The sequence below is a fragment of the Danio rerio genome, chromosome 22 (assembly GCF_049306965.1).
Source record: "Danio rerio strain Tuebingen ecotype United States chromosome 22, GRCz12tu, whole genome shotgun sequence".
Taxonomy (NCBI): domain Eukaryota; kingdom Metazoa; phylum Chordata; class Actinopteri; order Cypriniformes; family Danionidae; genus Danio; species Danio rerio.
Genome location: NC_133197.1, coordinates 30,151,895 through 30,172,500, shown reverse-complemented (window position 1 = coordinate 30,172,500; position 20,606 = coordinate 30,151,895). Strand labels below are relative to the sequence as shown.

General features: G+C 36.3%; 1 protein-coding gene across 3 annotated transcripts in view; it reads right to left on the bottom strand.

Moving 5' to 3' along the window:
• Nucleotides 1–20,606, bottom strand: part of senp7b (SUMO specific peptidase 7b) — a 72,651-nt gene that overhangs the window by 2,341 nt on the left and 49,704 nt on the right. For 2 of the 3 annotated variants that reach the window (NM_001122946.1, XM_005161775.6), the window contains exons 13-21: nucleotides 19,050–19,129; nucleotides 15,865–15,981; nucleotides 12,753–12,872; nucleotides 12,523–12,615; nucleotides 8,918–9,054; nucleotides 7,789–7,853; nucleotides 5,619–5,662; nucleotides 5,459–5,527; nucleotides 3,524–3,674 (exon numbers count right to left, since the gene is read on the bottom strand). In NM_001122946.1, the coding sequence (NP_001116418.1) occupies nucleotides 3,524–3,674; nucleotides 5,459–5,527; nucleotides 5,619–5,662; nucleotides 7,789–7,853; nucleotides 8,918–9,054; nucleotides 12,523–12,615; nucleotides 12,753–12,872; nucleotides 15,865–15,981; nucleotides 19,050–19,129 (876 nt within the window). Of the gene's footprint in view, nucleotides 1–3,523; nucleotides 3,675–4,273; nucleotides 4,607–4,777; nucleotides 5,528–5,618; nucleotides 5,663–7,788; nucleotides 7,854–8,917; nucleotides 9,055–12,522; nucleotides 12,616–12,752; nucleotides 12,873–15,864; nucleotides 15,982–19,049; nucleotides 19,130–20,606 lie in introns of those variants that run through there. The other variant, XR_012397284.1, reaches the window with a different exon arrangement.

Here is a 20,606-nt window from a genome sequence, read left to right as displayed (position 1 = left end):
TATTATGAAAAAAAATTGTAAGTGGTTTGACCTGTTGTGTGGCAACAGTGTGTGAATATAGTCAGCCTTTAATAGTAAAAAATTATTAATTCTATTATCTAAAAATCACACTTAATATAAAAGTTCCTTTGTACATGTCATTATAGTTTTTACCTGCTAAATATATTGCCAATGACTAAGAGGATTATGAATGTGGAGTTTTTAGATGCACAAATGAACACTGTAGCCTTCGTAGACTGCCTTCTAAGATGCTTTTGATATTTTCAGTTATTCACAAACATATTGAATGCAGTAAGTCCTGTTTTAAATCTGCTGCTATGATGATTCATAGATGTTTGTAGCTCTACCCTCTTTTGAAAAGAGCAGTTGCTGCTTCCCAATTTGCATACTATCCATCCTAAATAGTATTTGAAAATAGAATTAGTATGTCCCAAATCGATGTATGTTGAAAAGAGTATGCCCAAGGTTCCCTGATGGTGTGCTATTTTCAGTTAAACCTTTAGTGAAGAAGTGTTCATAACCGCTAATACTGCCCACAATAGAATGCATGTTAGATGTTAATTTGTATAGAAATACAAACGTGGGTTAAAAGTGCATATAAACTACAAACATGGCGGACATGCGAGACCAAATGTCAAGTAGAGCGGCTTCTGTTAATTAATATCTAGCCCACTGGAAAATATTTAAATGGCGTTTTCTGGGTGATATTTCATCTGCAACAACAATGTTTGGACAATAACACCTGAATCCATAATTATCCAAAGATCTGAGGAAATTCCTCTGCATGAAAGACTCGTGAATTGAAGAACAACCTGCTGCTGCTTCTCCAATAAAGTAGAAACATTACATATGACAGAAATTTGGATAATGTTTGAATGATTGACAGGGCTCATAACTAAGCAACACAACGATCTGTTAACATGACCGGAATAATGTAAGGGGCTAGGTGGGGCTGAAGACCCAGGGCCCAGGTAAGAAGGCCCTTGATTGGCTGAATAATTAATTTGCAATATGAGGCGGGAAACACCTCTTTGCGTTGTGCTTTCTCTCTTCGATGTTTTGAAGCATTCCTTTCGGTTTGTTGCTGTTCAAAAACAGTGACGCCGGTGCTAAACTGGGGCTCAGAGTGACTGTAGCCCAATCAGAATATTGAATGGCCCTGTTTTAAGCACCCACAAGGGTGATGAGATGTCCCAATGTTCCCAGGACAGTCCCTTATTTCGGCACTACCGTGAGAATAGCCCAGTCAATAGTAGCCTACACAATCTGTCTACACAAATATCTATCTTAAGTAAATACACTCGGTTATGCTTTACAGAAAGTCTAACTGAACCAGTTTGAAAGCAAACTTTTAAAGAATGTTACCTTTGCCACTTTTATGAAAACGACAGTAATAATGTGCAGCAATGAAATATTTGTGCTAACTTTCATCAGACAATATATCTAATGCAATAAATAAATAAATAAAATAAAGATGCTAGCCTTCTGTAACTCAGAAGACCACAATAAGCAATTTTGAATATTCTAAGCATGGATATTAAAGATATGATATCATTAGGGATTTATGGTCAGCTAAAGTTCTAAAGAACCCTTCTAAAAGTAAACCTCTATTTAAAGTATTTATTATATAGCACTAATTTAGGAAGTATTTCAAATGTTTTTTTTGTTTTGCTGGTTTTTGCAGGCAGTTTATACTTTAAAGTTCACATTATGTCATTACTTAATTTTGTATATTTGGAGGCCTATTTTAATGAAATAGATAAATATTTATAATAATTAAATATAAATCAAATGTTGGAAAATTATATAATAATATTAATTAGTAAATTATTAAAAATAACAACAACAATGTTTTATTATATATATATATATATATATATATATATATATATATATATATATATATATATTGTAGCAAGTATACCGATGCCACGTCGCCCTGGTCCAGAATTCACCCCAGCTGGCACCAAATCAACACGGATCGGCCACAGCTGGAGCTCATCAGAGGCTCATCAAAAGATGAGGAAGTTAGGAATCATCGAGCCATCCCGTAGCCCGTGGTCGAGCCCAGTAGTGATGGTCTCCAAACCTGATGGCACCCTCCGGTTCTGCAACGACTTCAGGAAACTTAATGAGATCTCTAAGTTTGATGGGTATCCCATGCCTCGGGTGGATGAGCTGCTGGATAGGCTGGGTGGAGCCCGATTCATCTCTACCATCGACCTCACAAAAGGCTACTGGCAGTTACCGCTCAGTGAACAGGCCAAGGAGAAAACTGCCTTCTCCACACCCGGTGGGCACTGGCAATTCCGGGTTCTTCCCTTCAGGCTCCATGGGGCCCCAGCCACATTCCTGCGAATGATGGACATCCTGCTGAGGCCCCACCAGCCACATGCAGCAACATATTTGGATGATCTAATCGTCCACTCTGAGTCATGGGAAGAACATCTATCCCGGTTACGGAGGGTGCTTCTAGATCTTCGACGGGCTGGGCTCACAGCTAACCCCAGGAAATGCCACCTAGGGCTAGCCGAAGCCAAGTACCTCGAGTTCCACATCGGAAGAGGTCTCATACAGCCACAACAGAACAAGGTCAAAGCACTTCAAGAAACTCCACAACCCACCACAAAAACCCAGGTATGTGCATTTCTGCAGTTAGCGGGCTACTATAGATGTTTTATACCTAACTTCTCATCCATAGCCAGCCCACTGACAGACCTGACCAGAAAGGGGCAGCCAGAGAGGATAAAGTGGGACAAGATGGTGGAAGACACGTTCTGGACTCTGAAGTCGGCCCTTACATCCTCACCGGTACTGCACGCACCTGACTTTGGCTGCCAGTTCATTCTACAAACCAATGCTTCCGACTCAGGCCTGGGCGCGGTCCTCTCCCAGGTCCAAGACAATGAAGAACAACCCGTCATGTACGTGAGTCGGAAGCTTACCCCCGCAGGGACCAGATATGCAATGGTCGAGAAGGAGGATGTAGCGAGTATACCGATGCCACGTCGTCCTGGTCCAGAATTCACCCCAGCTGGCACCAAATCAACACGGATCGGTCACAGCTGGAGCTCATCAGAGGCCACACAAATAAGTCAATACCACACACAAGGAAGACGAGCTTCATTTCTCTACATGACTCCCTGCGCTAACACATGTGTCTCTCTGTCTCTCTTACACAGCAGACTCCAGCAGCTGACCAATCCAACACCAGAACTCTCACTCAACCTTTTATCTTGTAGAAGCAAAATGTACCTGGAATTCTATACTGGTATATATTCTTGCTTTATTAGAAATTGGGACTTATTCATAAGGAATAAGTGTCATTTAAGTCGCTTAGATCCCAGTCTCTTTCTTACATTACTGAAACTCTGGAGACTTCAATATGGCAAATAAATTAGACGTCCAGCATTGTTAAGAGCTGTAAATGTAGACTCTCTGATTCTCTGACATTTACAGCTGAGGAAACTGAGCACTAAGCCAGTAATTGAGGAGTAATGTAGAGGAAGCTGAACGTGTGTACCTGCAGGAAGCTCTCGACGTACTGCAGCAGGTAAAGGCCACAGTCACTGCTGTTATCCTGCAAAGGGACGCGGCAGAGGCTCCCGGTGATACTCTCATTGCTGAAGGAGCGACAGCTGCCTTTACGAACCTCCCACTCCACCTGCAGATACCTGACAAATCACAACAAACACATCATACAGTATATTTAACATTTAATCACAAACTTATTAGACAAATATTTACAGTAAAAAGTACAGTAAGTATAAATATTTCATAACATGACCTTTATTGGAATATAGATTTACATTTTTAGTTTAATACATTTGAAATGAGTTTGCATATTAAATATTTTTATGTATTTTTTAATAAATATTATTAAGTGAAAATGACTATCACAATAAATAAAATCCATCAATTTATAAAATAATTTAGTTATTTTTGATTTATAATGTATGTGAATATTACTATATATTTAAAATCCAAGCTAAATGTACTTAATCAATATTTATTACAAATAACAGAAAAAGAAAACTTGCATATTTTTATATAATATATATTTCTACAATTTTGATACTAATTGTAAACTATATATTACACATTCATTACTTAAATATAACTTATATTTACGTTTAATACAAACAAATACAATTAATTTAATTGCGATCTGATGGCATATTGTATTAATATATGGCATATAGTAATAATGTATTCAAAAAACATTATTTATATATACTCATCAGCCACTTTATTATAAACACCTTACTATTACCAGGTTGGACACTCTTCTGCCTTCAGAACTGCCTTAATCCTTCGTGGCATAGATTCAACAAGAAACTAGAAATATTCCTCAGATATTTTTGGTCTACATTGAAATGATAACATCACGCAGTTGCTGCAGATTTGTCAGTTGCACGTTCATGATGTGAATCTCCTATTCCACGACATCCCAAAGGTGCTCTATTGGGTTGGGCTCTAGTGATTGTGAAAGCCATTTGAGTACAGTTAACTCATTGTCATTGTTCAAGAAACCAGTCTGAGATGATTTGCATTTTATGACATGGTGCATTATCCTGCTGGAAGTAGCCATCAGAACATGGGTACACTGTGGTCATAAAGGGATAGACATGGTCAACAACAATTCTCAGGTAGGCTGTGGCATTGACACAATGGTTAATTGGTACTAATGGGCACAAAGTGTGCCAAGAAAATATCCCCCACACCATTACACCACCACCAGCCTGAACCATTGAAAAAAGGCAGAATGGATACATGCTTTCATTTTGTTGACACCAAATTCTGACCCTACCATCCGAATGTGGGAGCAGAAATCAAGACTCATCTGATCAGGAAACATTTTTTCCAATCTTCTATTGTCCAATTTTGATGAGTCTGTGTGAATTGTAGCCTCAGTTTCCTATTCTTAGCTGACAAGAGTGGCACCCAGTGTGGTCTTTTGCTGCTGTAGTCCATCTGCCTCAAGGTTGGATGTGTTGTGCATTCAGATATGCTCTTCTGCATACCTTGATTGTAATGATTGGTTATTTGAGTTACTGTTGACTTTCTATCAGCTCCAACCAGTTGGGCCATTCTCCTCTGACATCAACAAGGCATTGGCGCCTAAAGAACTGTTGCTCACAGGATATTTTCTCTTTTTTGAACCATTCCCTGTAATTCCTAGAGATGGTTGTGCGTGTAAACCCCAGTAGATCAGCAGATTCTGTAATACTTAGACCAGCTTGTCTGGCACCAACAACCCTTTTTCTCAAAATCCATTTTGATGCTCAGTTTGAACAGCAGCAGATCGTCTTGACCATGTCTACATGCCTAAATGCACTTAAAATAATATATGCTTTCATTGGTTGCATTAAAACTCATGGATATTCCATCAAATTGTAATTTGCAAGAGGGCTCTAAAATCAACATGAGACGTTTATAATTTTCCCCACTGACTCACTCTCGTAACAGTGTGTATGTGCGCTGATGGTAGGACAGTTTGAGTGAGTCCATGATCAGAATGCAGGGCCTGAGGACCAAAAACAAACAAAGGATCAGGAAACAATGCCACCTCCATTAGCATGCTAACACAAACCTGTGAAAAAGTTTTTTTTTTTTACCTCTTGCAGATGGTCTCTTTTGTACAGCTGTGTACGGTGCAATCCTTAAAAATACACAATGATTTTATATATATATATATATATATATATATATATATATATATATATATATATATATATATATATATATATATATATATATATATATATATATATATATATATATATTAGGGCTGTAACGATACACCAAACCCACGATTCGATTCGTATCACGATTTTTGACCCACGATTCGATTCGTATCACGATTTTTTTTTTCGTGTGGGGTGGGGCAAAAAGATTTTTAAAACTATTTTTTATTAAATAAAATTATATCATTTTTGTTTTCTGTGTAACAAAATACTTTTGAAAAACCAAACAGAACTAAACTCCATTGTGTAGATGGTTCAAGCATGTTAAAAAGTCTTTTTCAATCAAGTTCTCTTACATAGAAAAAGTAAATTAAATGGCTACTAGGGATGCTCATTTCGGTTAATTTTGCTAACAGACAACCGCCGCTCATTAATCGGTTATTATAATAACGGTTAACTGGTCAGATTACTATTAATTTTATATTAAACAAATTGACGTGTCTATTTTGTGTCTGACACATTAAATATTGCATTTTAAAGTAGACTACTGATTTATTTTTAAATGCTAGCATATTAATAACAGAACAGAACAACAGAGCATCTTCACGCACCTGCAGTGTTTAGCACAGAAGAGCAGAATAATCTAAATAAAATGAATAAAATAAATAGGACTGCCCTAAATGATTTTCCACTTAAATAATTTATTTATATTACAAAACGAAAATACTGACTGATTCTTTTTAAAAACCGGCATAGGCTGTTTTTTTCCAATCATGTTTTTTCTTCCGTCAAATAAAAATCGCAGACTTCCTCAAATTGCCCGCTCCACGGAAAATATGCATTTATTTGCATATGCATTTATTTTTATATATGCATATATGCCCCGCTGTTATATGTGATTATATAATCACAAAACCTTTTACATTTTAATAGAAATCATTATTTTAAAGAATATGTCCTGATGGTTTCCTTTCTCTCCCTCGCGGTTCAAGTGCGCGTGCTGCGTGATGAAAAGACAACAACACGCGCGCATATGTAGACTTTTTGTAAACAGTTTTGTTGTTTAAATATGCTATTGCATTAATGTGCATACATGCTTTATAAGCCGAAAACAAGGCGCATCTCACTGCCTTTATGTTGACAAGGAAAAAAGAAGAGAAGAAGCGCGGTCCTCTTATGAAACGACTGAATCAGGGTATCGATTGTGCATAAGTGTTGCTGTCTGTGTTACAATTGTAATATTTAATGCTATTGTTATATTCAAGATTTGTACATTCATACAGCTCTGGATAACTTAAAACAGCGATTAGACCTTCAGAGCGGCATGCGTCCTGAAGTAAAGCAAAACGGCTATAAACTCCAGCAAGATAGTGATTATATACAGTCATATACCTTTATCTATAAATAAAGTATAACTATAGAAACTGTGTTCATCTTAATTGAAAGCTTTGTCCTGTTTCCTTGCCTCACGCATCGCGCTGTCAGTCAGCACGTAATGTTAACTCTTAAAGGTTCAAACAGAAAGCGCACAGCAAGGTTACAGAAAAGTTTCCTCTGCAGAGGAGTCGGGGCATCAGGTGAACGCCCATCCCTCTCTGCGCAGCCACATTAACAACAATGCTTTGACAGCACTGGCAATGTTTCTGCCGTTGTCTGTTGTCAAGAGCGGTTAAGTTGGTTTTGTTTTTGATATTCCTGACACATTCAGACAGTCCCTTACTAAGAGCTCCGTGCGAGCCCTCCCGGTTAAACGCTAATAGCGAGGGCTTAAACGGAGCAGTGCTCGTAATGTCGAGGGGAAAAAAAGTGTTTCCTCACGTTCTTCTTCAACTAGCTCAACTTTTGCAGGCACGCGTGACGTTATTGGAAAGGTAGTCACGGGGTGTGCCGCGATTCTCCCTTATCACACCGCGACACAGGATCGTAGATCTGAGTGTCGCGATTTCGATTTTATATTGTGTATCGTTACAGCCCTAATATATATATAATACTGAAAAAAACTCAAGTTAAAGAATAATTGAATAACTCATATATTACACAATAGGTATGTGATAATATTTGTATGCAACAGAATTTATAACTTGTGTAAATGTGTAATTACCGGTAGGTTGTGTGATCTCGACTCATTGATTTTTGATGGGTTTCCTTTCGGTTGCTGTGAACTTTCTGGAAAAATAGAAAACAGATCAAATATTCCTCAGATTAATTTTCTGCCTCACAATTCTGTTGTTTTTTCCCTCCAAGAAAAGAAATTAGCTTGCCATTGTGATAACAAAGGTTTTCTTAAAGTGAGAATTGTCAAATATATATAAACACAAACCTAACATGAAAAAGTAACTTAAATAATTAATTACAAACATACATAACCAACATCACAACCAAAGTTGAAATATTTAAATCTAATTTTTTTAGAGAAAAAAAAAAGCTACAAGACCTAAATTTGTTTTAAATGTGCTAGTTTCTAAATGACAGCAAATGTATTTTAGCACAATTTGCAACTGTGTTAAAATAATCCAGGACATGCTTTACCCTCATCTGATGCTGGTCTTTTAACTGCTCAGCATGGCTAAAATCCATGGGAGACCAGGCATTCTCTTTACTGACATCTAAATTGTAGAACTCTTTATCCTCTGATATTAGCAATTCAGAACCCCTTGAGTATTTTTTAATTATCTCTAAAACTTACTTTTTAGGGTAGCTTTTTTTAGATTTTAGTTGATTTTTAGATCTATTACTATTATTATTAGTTTACATGTTTCATTTATTCTTGTGTCTTTTACTCCTGCACATGTCTGTAAAGTGCCTTGAGATGCTATTCTTATAGCTATAAATTAAAAAAAATAATAAGTTTAATATTATTATTATTATTATTATAGTTATTAATAACAAAATAATAATAAAAAACACTTAAAATATTGAAATATAAAATTTTTAGAGGAGAAAAAGAAAAAAAAGATTACATTTTCAATTACTACATGACCAAAATTGGTTTTAAATGTGCTAGTTTCTAAATGACAGCGAAATAATTTTAACATAATATGCAACTGTTAAAATAATACTAATTAAAAAAATAATAAAACATGTATAATATTAAAAAAATATTTAATCAAAACAATACAATAAATGAAACAAAACAAAAAATATTTGAAAATGAAATAAAATATATAATTTATTAAACAAAATATAAAAATAAAACAATTATTATTTGTTTGTGTGTGTTTGTGTGATACCTCGCTGAGATTCTCCAGAGGGTCTCTCTTTGGTGGTCTGGCTTTCATCCTGGGACACTGAGCTTTTTTGTCTCCACTCTACAATCTGAGGCCTTTCCAGAGCAGGAAAACAGATCAGCACTAGGTACCAGTGAGCCCTGATACACAAACAGAGCAGAAAACACAGATAGAGGAGGAAGTGGAAGTCAGTGATCTGTGATAAAGTCTCGTTTCCACTGCCAAACACATCCTGAAGCAGAAAACCTGAACAATGATGCTTTTGGATGGTTTTTATATGTACTGTAAACATAATGTATGTGGATTTGCTTTAAAGTGGATAAAAGGCATGTTTGGTTTAAAACTAAATATAACAAAAGTGAATGTTTTCTATGGTTTCTCAAATAAATAAATAAACATAAGATGTAATCATTTCCTTCATGTAATGTTACTAAACAAAAACTTTTTATGGGGTTGAACACCAAAAGAATAGCAAAGCAAAATGAACTAGAAAAAAAAAAAAAAAATTGTGTTGATCTTTTACCACAAAAAATAAGAATAAAGAGTTTATAAAAATTCAATCACAGGCAAATGGCATGTTGCTGCAATGAAAGTTAACAATTATAATACAATTAAAAATACAATATATAAATAAATAAAATATATAAAATAAATAAGTAAAATAAATTATTAAAATAAAATCTAATCTTTTTTTTATTGATATAAACACAATATTAATCTATTTTCTCTGAAATGGCTTGTTTTTAATCTAAATCCTGTTTTTTTATATACAAGTTTGTATTTATTTATTTTCATTTCATTTGAGCAAAGTTTACCTTGCATTACAATGATTACCATGCATATCAACTACATCATGCTGTCCCAGAACAAGTTCTGCTAAAAATCTAATCTGGTGAATCATCTGTGCCCTGTTGTCTCATGCGAGTGTGTTCATGTTCATGTTATAGTGTGCGTAACACTGAGCCAATTTGTTTTTATGAGCACATGGAGTACGAGGGCTGCTTTTCCTGCTCCCCTATTTCGCAGTTTGACGCTAAAGACTCGTTTGACCTTGTTGAAGTGATTTATCATCAGATGTCAAACATCTACATGGAGCTTCCTCAAGCGTCACTAAAACACAAGAACAGTGTGTAAAGTCCACTTCATAAGTCGTAACTGTTTACTGTTGTTCAAAGTACACAAAGTTAGTCAGTTTGATTGGCCATGTGTGCTTTTTTTCTTGTTGAAAGCTTGCCAACTATTGAAATGCTGACAATAAATATACAAACATAATTACTTTCTGAGAAAAAAAGTATAAAAGAACATCATAACAAAGAACCTCTCACAGTCATGAAAAAGGAGCAATAATTCACAATTCTCAACAACATCAGGCAGTCTGCAGAGAAACCTAGCTTTTGGCACCAGTGAACATTTAAGCATGACAACAACCCAAAACACACACAAAAAGTGGTCAAGAGATGATTAATAGACAAAAAAATTAATGTCTTGCAGTGGCCAAGTCAGAGTGCTGCCTTAAATCTAATTGACAATCTGTGGAGGAAGCTAGAGATCAGGCTGATGGCAAGGAGACCCACCACACTGAAAGAGTTGGAGCTCATTGCAAAAGATGAATTGGCAAAAATACCAGTGGAGACATGCAAAAAGCTGGTCAGTAATTATAGGAAGTGTTTGATTGCTGCAATAGCCAATAAAGGCATTTTCTATTGATTATTGAGAAGGATATGAATAATTTTGGACGTGCTGATTTTTCACACTGTTGTACATTGTCTTATTATCTTTTGATAGAATTATGTGTAATTTCTGGGCAACCACAAACACCACCAACAACAAAAACACTTGCTTGTTGAATAAAAGTAACTTTAAGGGCCCTATCATCCACCAGAAGCAATGTGGCGCAATGTACGACGCAATTGTTGTTTGCTAGTTTCAGCTTGGCGCAAGAGTTGTTTTGACATTTTGCACCTAACTGTTTAAATAGCAAATGCACTTGCGTGCATATGTGCGCCCATAGGCGTTCTGGTCTAAAAAGGAGACGTATTAACACACATTGCTGGCGTGTTGCTATTTTGAGGAACTAAAATAGTCTGTTTAATAGACCAGATCAAAGCAGGTCTATAGCCCAGCGCAGAGTGCGTTATTTGTGCGCCTCGCTGACACATTCCTTAAAACATACAGGGTGTACAGCAATACTCAAATATCTTTACAAATGAAAAATAATTAAAGGATTAAAATATTACAAAAAATATTATATTCTAGCCTACATGAATATAAAAAAACATACTTTCTTGCCTTCTTCATCTCGGGGGGGCTTTTTCAGGTTATTCAAAACAATTTGCTTTTGTATGTTATTAGTAGTACTAGTATTATTTATTATATGCATATTTGTATCTGTTTTATTAAAAACAATATAAGTTTTTTTTTTACCACATTTCGTCATTACTGTTCAGTTATTTATTTGCTGGAAATTAGAACTGAATTTAGAAATAGTTTCGAAACAAATGTTTGCGCTTAAACAAAATAAATTATGTATAGGCAAAGGGATGTCTGTGCGTACAACACGTTTCCCTATCGACAAGAGTGAAAGTAAAAGTAAAGAATGAGGAGGCTTATCTCTCATTCTTGTGCTGCAGATGCTCTGTTTAACTGTTTTCTCGCTAGTGAAGGGTTCAGTTTTTTCACTTAATAAGTGTGTCATGTACAGTAAATAGCAAATGAGCTATGGCGCGACGCAACTGACACTTAAAGGGAATGGGAGACCTGGACAAAAGGTCTGAACTGCAAGACTTGAACAAAGCACTGCAAGAAATAAAGAATGTGTTTATATCTTACAAATACAACTTGTAAGATTAAAAAGGCACTTCTTTTTTATTTTTAAATCATGTGGCAGTAACAAGCTTCTATAGTAGTAAACAACATGTAATTCTTAATTTAAAAACACATATCAATGTAAAGTATTAATTTACCAAATTATTGGTCTAAATCAGAGACGCCCAAACTAGGGCTTTCGGGCCTAAGTTGACCCATGGAAACCTTTGATTTGGCCTACCATCCCATCTGAGAAGAGAGGGAGAATTTTGAAGATGATTTAGAGATCGTCATTTCAAACTTAATTTAACCTTTTATCTGTTTGTTTTATTGCTAAGCTACAAAAAGCTAAACCAACATTAAATGTTTCAATCCAAATGGTGTCATTTAATCAGATTTAGTTTAAAACATACATACTGTCACCCGACAGAGGACTTTGATGAGCAAATGAAGTCAAAGGCAGATTCTGCTTTACTAGTGTATTCAGCATTGAACTCCACTATATTATACTGTAAATGTGATTGTTTATGATTTTATTCACACTAAGTTATAAATAAAAAGGTTATACTGCATTAGTTAATTCGACTCAAAGTAATGTTTTCTATTTATTTTTAAATATTATTAAATAAATTAGAATATTACCCATGGCAACTTTAATGTAAAATAATTTGTTATATTTATTGTCAGCTCACAGCTATCAATGATATTTGGTTTTTGGCCCTTCATATGAAAAGGTTTGGGCATCCCTGGTCTAAAACTTGCATTTGATTGTGGTGTGGTTTCAATTTAAATTCCTCACTTACTCATGATTAACTGGTATAAAAAGGTAGTCTTTGCTAAATATGTCCACATGTCGTGTCCACGTTCTCACTCTCTGATGTCGTCTGTACGCAGACCTGCAGGAAAACATCACACACTCGTTCAAATCAGCTTCAAATCTCCAGCATAATATACTAAATGGAACAGTACAGCTAAAAAAACAGCTGTTACTGTTTCTTTAATTCTCTAAATGCGATTTTAAATGATTTCTTACGTGCTTCCAGTCTCTTCTGGGCCACTGGTGTCTTTTCGAGTAAGTTGTTTGTAGAAAAAGCTGCTGAAGATGTGAGATCTTTCTGCAATATCTTTGTCAGCTCTTTCCAACAGAAGATACCTGAAAGAGAATTCAGTATTAGAGTATCTGCTTGTTAGATATGATCCAATGTTTTACAGTTTCAAGATCCAAACGCAAATGACAAATGGTCATAATATACACTCACTGTGTGCTATAATATTATTGAACACCATGATCATATAATATTAATATCCTTGCCGAATATCAGCTTCTCAGACAATGGTTCAGCTTTAATAAAAGTTTAAGATATTGATGTCTGGTATAGTTATGTAAAGATTCATTGTGAGCCGGTTGAAAATGGATTAAAATATATGATGATTTAAATCAGTCGTTAATGTTAAAGGACTTGCAATCCATGTTTTGAACAGTTAAACGAAAGTATTTTTTTTCACCAAATCTGTTTGTGCTAGAAAACATTGATATGCTGAGTTTTCTTAAGATAATAATAATAGAAAAGGCAAACTTTATTTTTTAGAGCATGATTTTACTCAACCGTAGTTGACCCAAAGTGCTTTACACTTCTTATTTATTTAATAATAATAATAATAAACATTAATAATAAAATTGGAGAGGACATTTGATCATGTCCCTCGTGGCATTCTGTGGAGGGTGCATTGGGAGTATGGGGTCAGAGGTGCTTTTCTAAGGGCTGTCTCGTCCCTGTATGAACAGAGTAGAAGTTTGGTTCGCATTGCCGGCAATAAGTCAGACTTGTTTCCAGTGCATGTTGGGCTCCGGCAGGGCTGCCCTTTGTCACCAATTCTGTTCATAATTTTTATGGACAGAATTTCAAAGCGTAGCCTTGGGCTGGAGGGGGTCTGGTTCGGGGACCACAGGATTTCATCTATGTTATTCGCAGACAATTTCGTTCTGTTAGCTTCTTCGAACATAGACCTTCAGCATGCACTGGGGCAGTTTGCTGCTAAGTGTGACGTGGCAGGTATGAGAATTAGCACCTCTAAGTCTGAGGCCATGGTTCTCCACAGGAAAAAGGTGGTTTGCCATCTCCAGGTTGGAGGAAAGTCCTTACCCCAGGTGGAGCAGTTCAAGTATCTTGTTTATGATGGAGGATGGAGTGTGATATTGACAGGCGGATCAGTGCAGCGGCTGCAGTAATGTGGTCGATGTACCGGTCTGTTGTGGTGAAGAAGGAGCTGAGCCGAAAGGCAAAGCTCTTGATTTACCGGTCAATCTAAGTTCCTACTCTTACCTATGGTCATAAGCTTTGGGTCATGACTGAAAGGACAAGATCTCGGGTACAAGCGGCTGAAATGAGTTTCCTTCGTAGGGTGGCAGGGCACCCTTATAGACAGGGTGAGGAGCTCTTTCACCCGGGAGAAGCTCGCAGTAGTGCCGCTGCTCCTCCACATCGACAGAAGTAAGCTGAGGAGGCTATTGCATCTGTTTCGGATGCCTCCAGGGCGCCTACCTAGGGAGTTGTTCCAGGCATGTCCCACCGGGAGGAGGCCTCAGATAAGACCTAGGACACGCTGTAGGGACTATGTCTCTCAGCTGGCCTGGGAACACATTGGTATCCACCTGGATAAGCTGGAAGAAGTGTCTGGGGAGAGGGAAGTCTGGGGTTCTCTCTTCAGACTGCTGTCCCCGCGACCCGGCCCCGAATAAGCTGATGAAATTGATGATGATGATGATGATGATGATAAACATAAATTTACTCACATAATTTCAAGCTAAGAAAAGCAGTTTCAATAATAGATGTTTATTATACATGCATTATTATTATTTTTTATTACTATTCAATTGGTTTTAAAATTGCAAGTTAGTTTTGTTATTTAACAACATCTATTTTTATTTTACAATGAAATGTGCCGCATTAAAAAAATATAAGGGCACTTGTTAATTGCTAAATTGTCTCAACTCACTTTGTTAAAAAAAAATCTTTAAAAAAAATAATTTTGTGAGATCAGTATCGTGAATTGTATCGAATGGTGAGTTAAGTGAATCATTACATCCCTAAAAGATCGTGTGTCAGGGACCATTCACATATTGCATCTAAAACCTCATAGAAAACGTGACATACTCCAATTCCTTCATCAATTTTAACGCATTTCTGGGGTTGAACTTCTGCAACCATCATCCGCACTTTATTAAGCGTGCAAAAAATGTGCTATGTAAATTATATGTAAATAAAATGTTAATTAGTGGTTGACTGAAAAGTGTTTTTTTAAGGCTGATGCTGATATCTACGAATATCTACTGACGTATTGGTTTACCACTAATATAAATGGCCCCTTAATGTGTAATACACCCAGTTATGGAAGATAAACACATAACATTTTAGTTGGCTGTTGTCCGTTTAGTGTATTTACACTCAGTTTCATACTGTAGAACATTAGGCACATTCAAACTAAGACTTAAAACACATCTGTTTAGCTGTGCCTTTACTGAATGAGAACTGTGTTTCGTCCGACAGATCGCACTATTGTTTTTCTCTTCTTTTTCATTCTTTTATAACCTGTTTCAACAAATTTTTATTTGCTTTTATCTGTTTTTTATTATTTGTTTTTTATTTTTCTAATAATTGTCTCTTTTGTTTTTATTTATGTAAAGCACTTTGAATTGCCACGGTGTATGAAATGTGCTATATAAACAATCTTGCCTTGCCAAGATGGGACCAGACGCAGCTGACAGAGTGTTTTTTCTTTATTATCAGCTTGGTGTGGTGTTTTAAAGTCTTTAAAAAGTTTAAATTCTATTTACTACGTGTTAATATTTTTTGTGATTTTAAGTAGTAATGAATAAAAATTAAATTACTTTTAAGATATAGTATTTAGAAAATGTATCTAAATCATTAAGCTTTAACTTGTAATTATTTAATATGTAACTTTTTGAAGTAATTTACCCAACACTGGATTTGCGTATACAATGCCATAAACAACTACTGAGAGAGTTTTCTCAATCCAAATGAGCAGAAGCTTGGACCCGAAACAGTATTACACACGTCACAACTTAACAAGTGGATGGGAAAATATCGACTCATTTCCCAAGCCCAAAATACCAGCAGACTCACTTGAGGTAGAAATCGATGATGACGTCGTTGAGAAACTCTCCATCTTTGAGGCACTCCAGGTCCTCGGTTGTCACTGTAATTCCGCCTTTGGAGGGTGGAGGCGGGTACTGGATCAGCCTGGTGGAACATTTTCGAACAAGCTGCTCATAGAAAGTGTAACTCCAGCTTCCAAAAATACCTCCTCGCTAATTGTAACATATCAATATTGACTTACAAATTAAATCTAAATTTCACTGCCTGCATGGAAACTTCAACAACTTGACGGAAAGTTAGTGGGATGGAAACCTCTCAAAAGTGCCAGAAAATGTCAACGTTTGGGTTCCAACTGCTGAGTTTATGACTTAATCACTGCTTTCACATAAGAAAAGAAAGGTGAAATGTGTCATTTTGCACCTCTAGTGGTCCAGCCTTGCCGAAAGTGTCTGAGGTGGTTTGAAACTTGAAAATGTTAGGCATGAAGTTTAAAGAAGTACGTTTTGGAAAGTTTAAGGGTGAAGAACCTGACAGACAAACATATTTTTTTAAAGTTTGAAGTGGTTCCAGATAGAAGCTGTTTAGGCTTTAAAGTAATTTTAAAAGCTCAAAATGTAAATCTTTTAAGATTCTCAGATTTACATGATTAGTCAAATGATTTACATGTAAAGTCAATGCAAAGACGCAAATAGACATCCTGCGGTGCGATCTGCGCAAATGAGGCAGCACGAATGAGCATTTTGTGCAATTGCTGCGCTTAATGTTGAATTGCTCGTTTCCCTTGAGTTGGAAAATATGAACTTTAACCAATCAGGAGTTTGCTCTTGCAGAGGCATGATTATGGCACCTGCAGTGCGTGTCCTAAGAGGAAATCTTCCTGTCGACACCGGGCAACAGCTCATCAAACTTGACTCGGCTCAGTCTGAAGCACAGCTAAAAGCTTCCATCATCCAGGTAAAGTTTCTGAAGGAGTTTAAAAACTTACAGAGCTCGATGCACCTCTGAAAATATCTAGTGCACTCAGACACAATGCTGAGCGAATATACACTGTTTTTCAGCCTTCCAAAAAGCAAATAAAGCACATGAAATCCATGTTAGACATTTACCAATGAAACTAGAGTCAACAGGCAGAAAGAACCCCTGTCCATGATGTGAATAGATGTTTGTTGTGAAGTGAATTTCACGTGTGAATGACGCGAGTAAACTCAAATTGTTCACGCATTCATTTATGCATGAATAGCGCAATTTATTTACTTATGCCACACCTGGTGTGAAAACAGTATCAGACTTCTCACGGATGTCATTTTCTGCACTAATTCCAATGGAAATATCTACTGAGTTTTTTGTTGAGGAAACCAGGATAATGTCAACTTCTGGATTTGCCTATATATATATATATATATATATATATATATATATATATATATATATATATATATATATATATATATATATATATATATATATATATATATATATATATATATATATATATATATATATATATATATATGTGTGTGTGTGTGTGTGTGTGTATATATACACACAAAGTGAGGTCAATAAGTATTTGATCACCCTGTGATTTTTCAATATCTCCTACTTAGAAATCATGGAGGGGTCTAGAATTTTCACCATAGGTGCATTTCCACTTCCGGAGACAGAATCTAAAAATAAAAATTAAGAAATCACTTTGGATGATTTTTTAACAATTTATTTGTAAATTAGTGTGTCAAATAAGTATTTGATCACTTGCTTTTCAGCCAGATTTCTTACCCTCAAAGACCTGTTATTTTGCTTTTAAATAGTTCAGCTACACTCTGCTCAAGATTTTAATTTAGTAGCACCCGTTTGAAGTTGTAAGCAGTCATAAAGATAACTGTGCACTCCACAATCAGTCAAACGTCTAAGTACCAACATGGGCAAAACCAAAGAGCTGTCAAAAGACACAAGAGACATAATTGTAGACCTTCATAAAGTTGGAAAGGGCTAAGGGCCAACTGCCAAGCAGCTTGGTGTAAAAGAACAACCGTTGGAGCAATTGTCAGAAAGTAGAAGAGGCTAATGATGACCGTCAATGTCCCTTGGACTGAGGCCACATAGAAGATCTTTTCTTGTGGGGTATCAATGATGCTAAGAATGGTCAAGAATCAACCCAGAACTACACAGGAGAAGCTGGTCAATGCCGTGAAGAGAGATGGAACCACCATTTCCAAGGCTACCATCAGTAATACATTAAGACGTCATGGTTTAAAATCTTGCATCGCAAGGAAGGTTCCTCTGCTTAAGTCAACCCATGTTTGAAGTTTGCCAGGGACCATCTGGATGATCCAGAGAAGTCATTGGAGAAAGTCCTGTGGTCAGATGAAAACTAAGTAGAACTTTTTGGTCTTAACTCCATTCGTCATGTTTGGAGGAAGAAGAATGATGAGTATCATCCCAATAATACCATACCTACAGTGAACGGGGCCATGTATTGTGAAATGTTGGCCAAAAACCATCTTCCCTTAGTCAGAGCATTAAAGATGGGTCGTGGCTGGGTCTTCTAACATGACATTGACCCAAAGCACACAGCTATGAAAACCAAGGAGCGGCTCCGTATGAAGCATATCAAGGTTCTGGAATGGCCTAGCCAGTCTCCAGACCTAAATCCAATTGAAAATCTTTGGCCCAGCGACAGCCCCAAAACCTGACAGATCTAGATTAGATCTGCATTGAGGAGTGGGCCAAAATCCCTCCTGTAGTGTGTGCAAACCTGGTGAAGAACTACAGGAATCGTTTGACCTCTGTAATTGTTAACAAAGGCTTCTGTACCAAATATTAAGCATTTTTGACTCAAGTGATCAAATACTTATTTAAGCCAGTAATTTAGAAATAAATTGTTTCAAAATCATATGATGCAATTTCTAGATTTTTATTTTTAGATTCTGTCTCTCACATTGAAAAGGACCTACGGTGAAAATTCTAGACCCCTCCATGATTTCTAAGTAGGAGATATTGAAAAATCACAGGGTGATCAAATACTTATTGACCTCACTGTATATATATATATATATATATATATATATATATATATATATATATATATATATATATATATATATATATATATATATATATATATATATGGATGGATGGATGGATGGATAGGCATATATATAAGTATGGTGTCATGATTTTGGGGGGTCATTGGCATTAAACGTTAAATCCCATACCTGCGTGGTAAACTCTGTGGTTTGCTGTGACTCCGTAGGGGTCTGCGAGCAGTTGGCTCTTTGATCCCACTTGCATTCTCCTGTTGAGAAAAAAAGGCCAGATCAGATTTGAAACCTGACCACTTGTGGGTGAACGATGACTAGGCCCACATAGAATCTGCGAGTTTAGAAATCTGCTGATTTTTAGTCCATCATTGAGTCTATTTATTAACTTGTGTAACTGTGGGCAAATTTCTATTTATTCAGATTTTAAATTAATTTCAGTAATATTATCAACTAATATAAAAATAATTATTTGATTTTTTTACAATACAATTTGTAAATTAATATTTTCTGTCTTTTATTCAATATATTATTTGAAAGACTTGCTTTGTAAACATTAAATAAAAGTTAAGTTAAAAGATATTATTTTTTAATTTAATATATTAAGTTTTTAATTATAATCGTCCCAAAATAATTCTACATAAATCTGCATTTTTTTATTTTTATTTTTTACAAAATTCTCTGCAGAAAAAGCAAAAAATGTCAGCAGATTCTGTCTAACCCCTAAGCATGATCTCCTAAGGATATGGTTTACATTGAAGCATGCAAATTGCATTGAGTTTGCTGTAACAAGGATTGTAAATATGTATGGGGAAAATTTAAAGAGAGCAAACATGATAGACTCAAAGTGCACTGTGGACTTGGGAGTGATTATGGGTTCAGAAAAGAGAAAATGAAAAGAGTGGTGGATAGCCGGCTCCATCTCTGTTGAGCGCTGAGCCAGCTCGTAAAACGCAAGAAGAGAAAAGAAAGGAAAACGCGTCTGAGGTGGCCTACTTACATTGCTGCCAGCTGGCACTACTGAAACCGAAAAATAAGAGAAGTGTCACACCCCAGGAGCCCTGACGCCCACACGCAGATGTTGCCCTAAGAAAGACCCACATATGTACTAAAGTTGTAGTACCCCCAAAATGCAACAGCAAAGAGCCGACGCATAAGTCATAAAGACTCTGGAGAGAGTGACACAATGGCCACTTCCACAGAAAGAGGGAACTGCTCCGCTACTATTCCTAAAAGCAGCCAATTTTCCTTCTCTGTCTCATATCTACGCACCAACACAGCCTCCATGGACCATGGCTAACCTCACTGCTGCTCTTATATTGGGCCGTATAATAACTCTGGTGCCTCTATCACGCCTGTACTCAAGTTTCTGCCAATATCTGGCCAACCCATTGAATGCTATTCGAGGAGGCATTGAAGAGGGGCAGAGAAATAGATGGATGTGCCATTGAGCGAGGGATGAATGAAAGATCTTATGTATAGGTGGACCAAAAAATGAATGAACAGAGTGATAGATGGATGGACAGATGAAGGCTGTATAGGGTAAAGAGATTGATGGATATGCAGTTAATGGATGGGTGAATGAAAAATCAGATGGCTGGTTGGATAATGAATGCACAGTGATGAATGGATCGATGGACAGATGGAAAAGGGATGGACAGATAGATGGATGGGCAAATAGATTAATTGCTGGATGAATTAATGAGCAATGAAATTCATGGGTGGATGGATGGT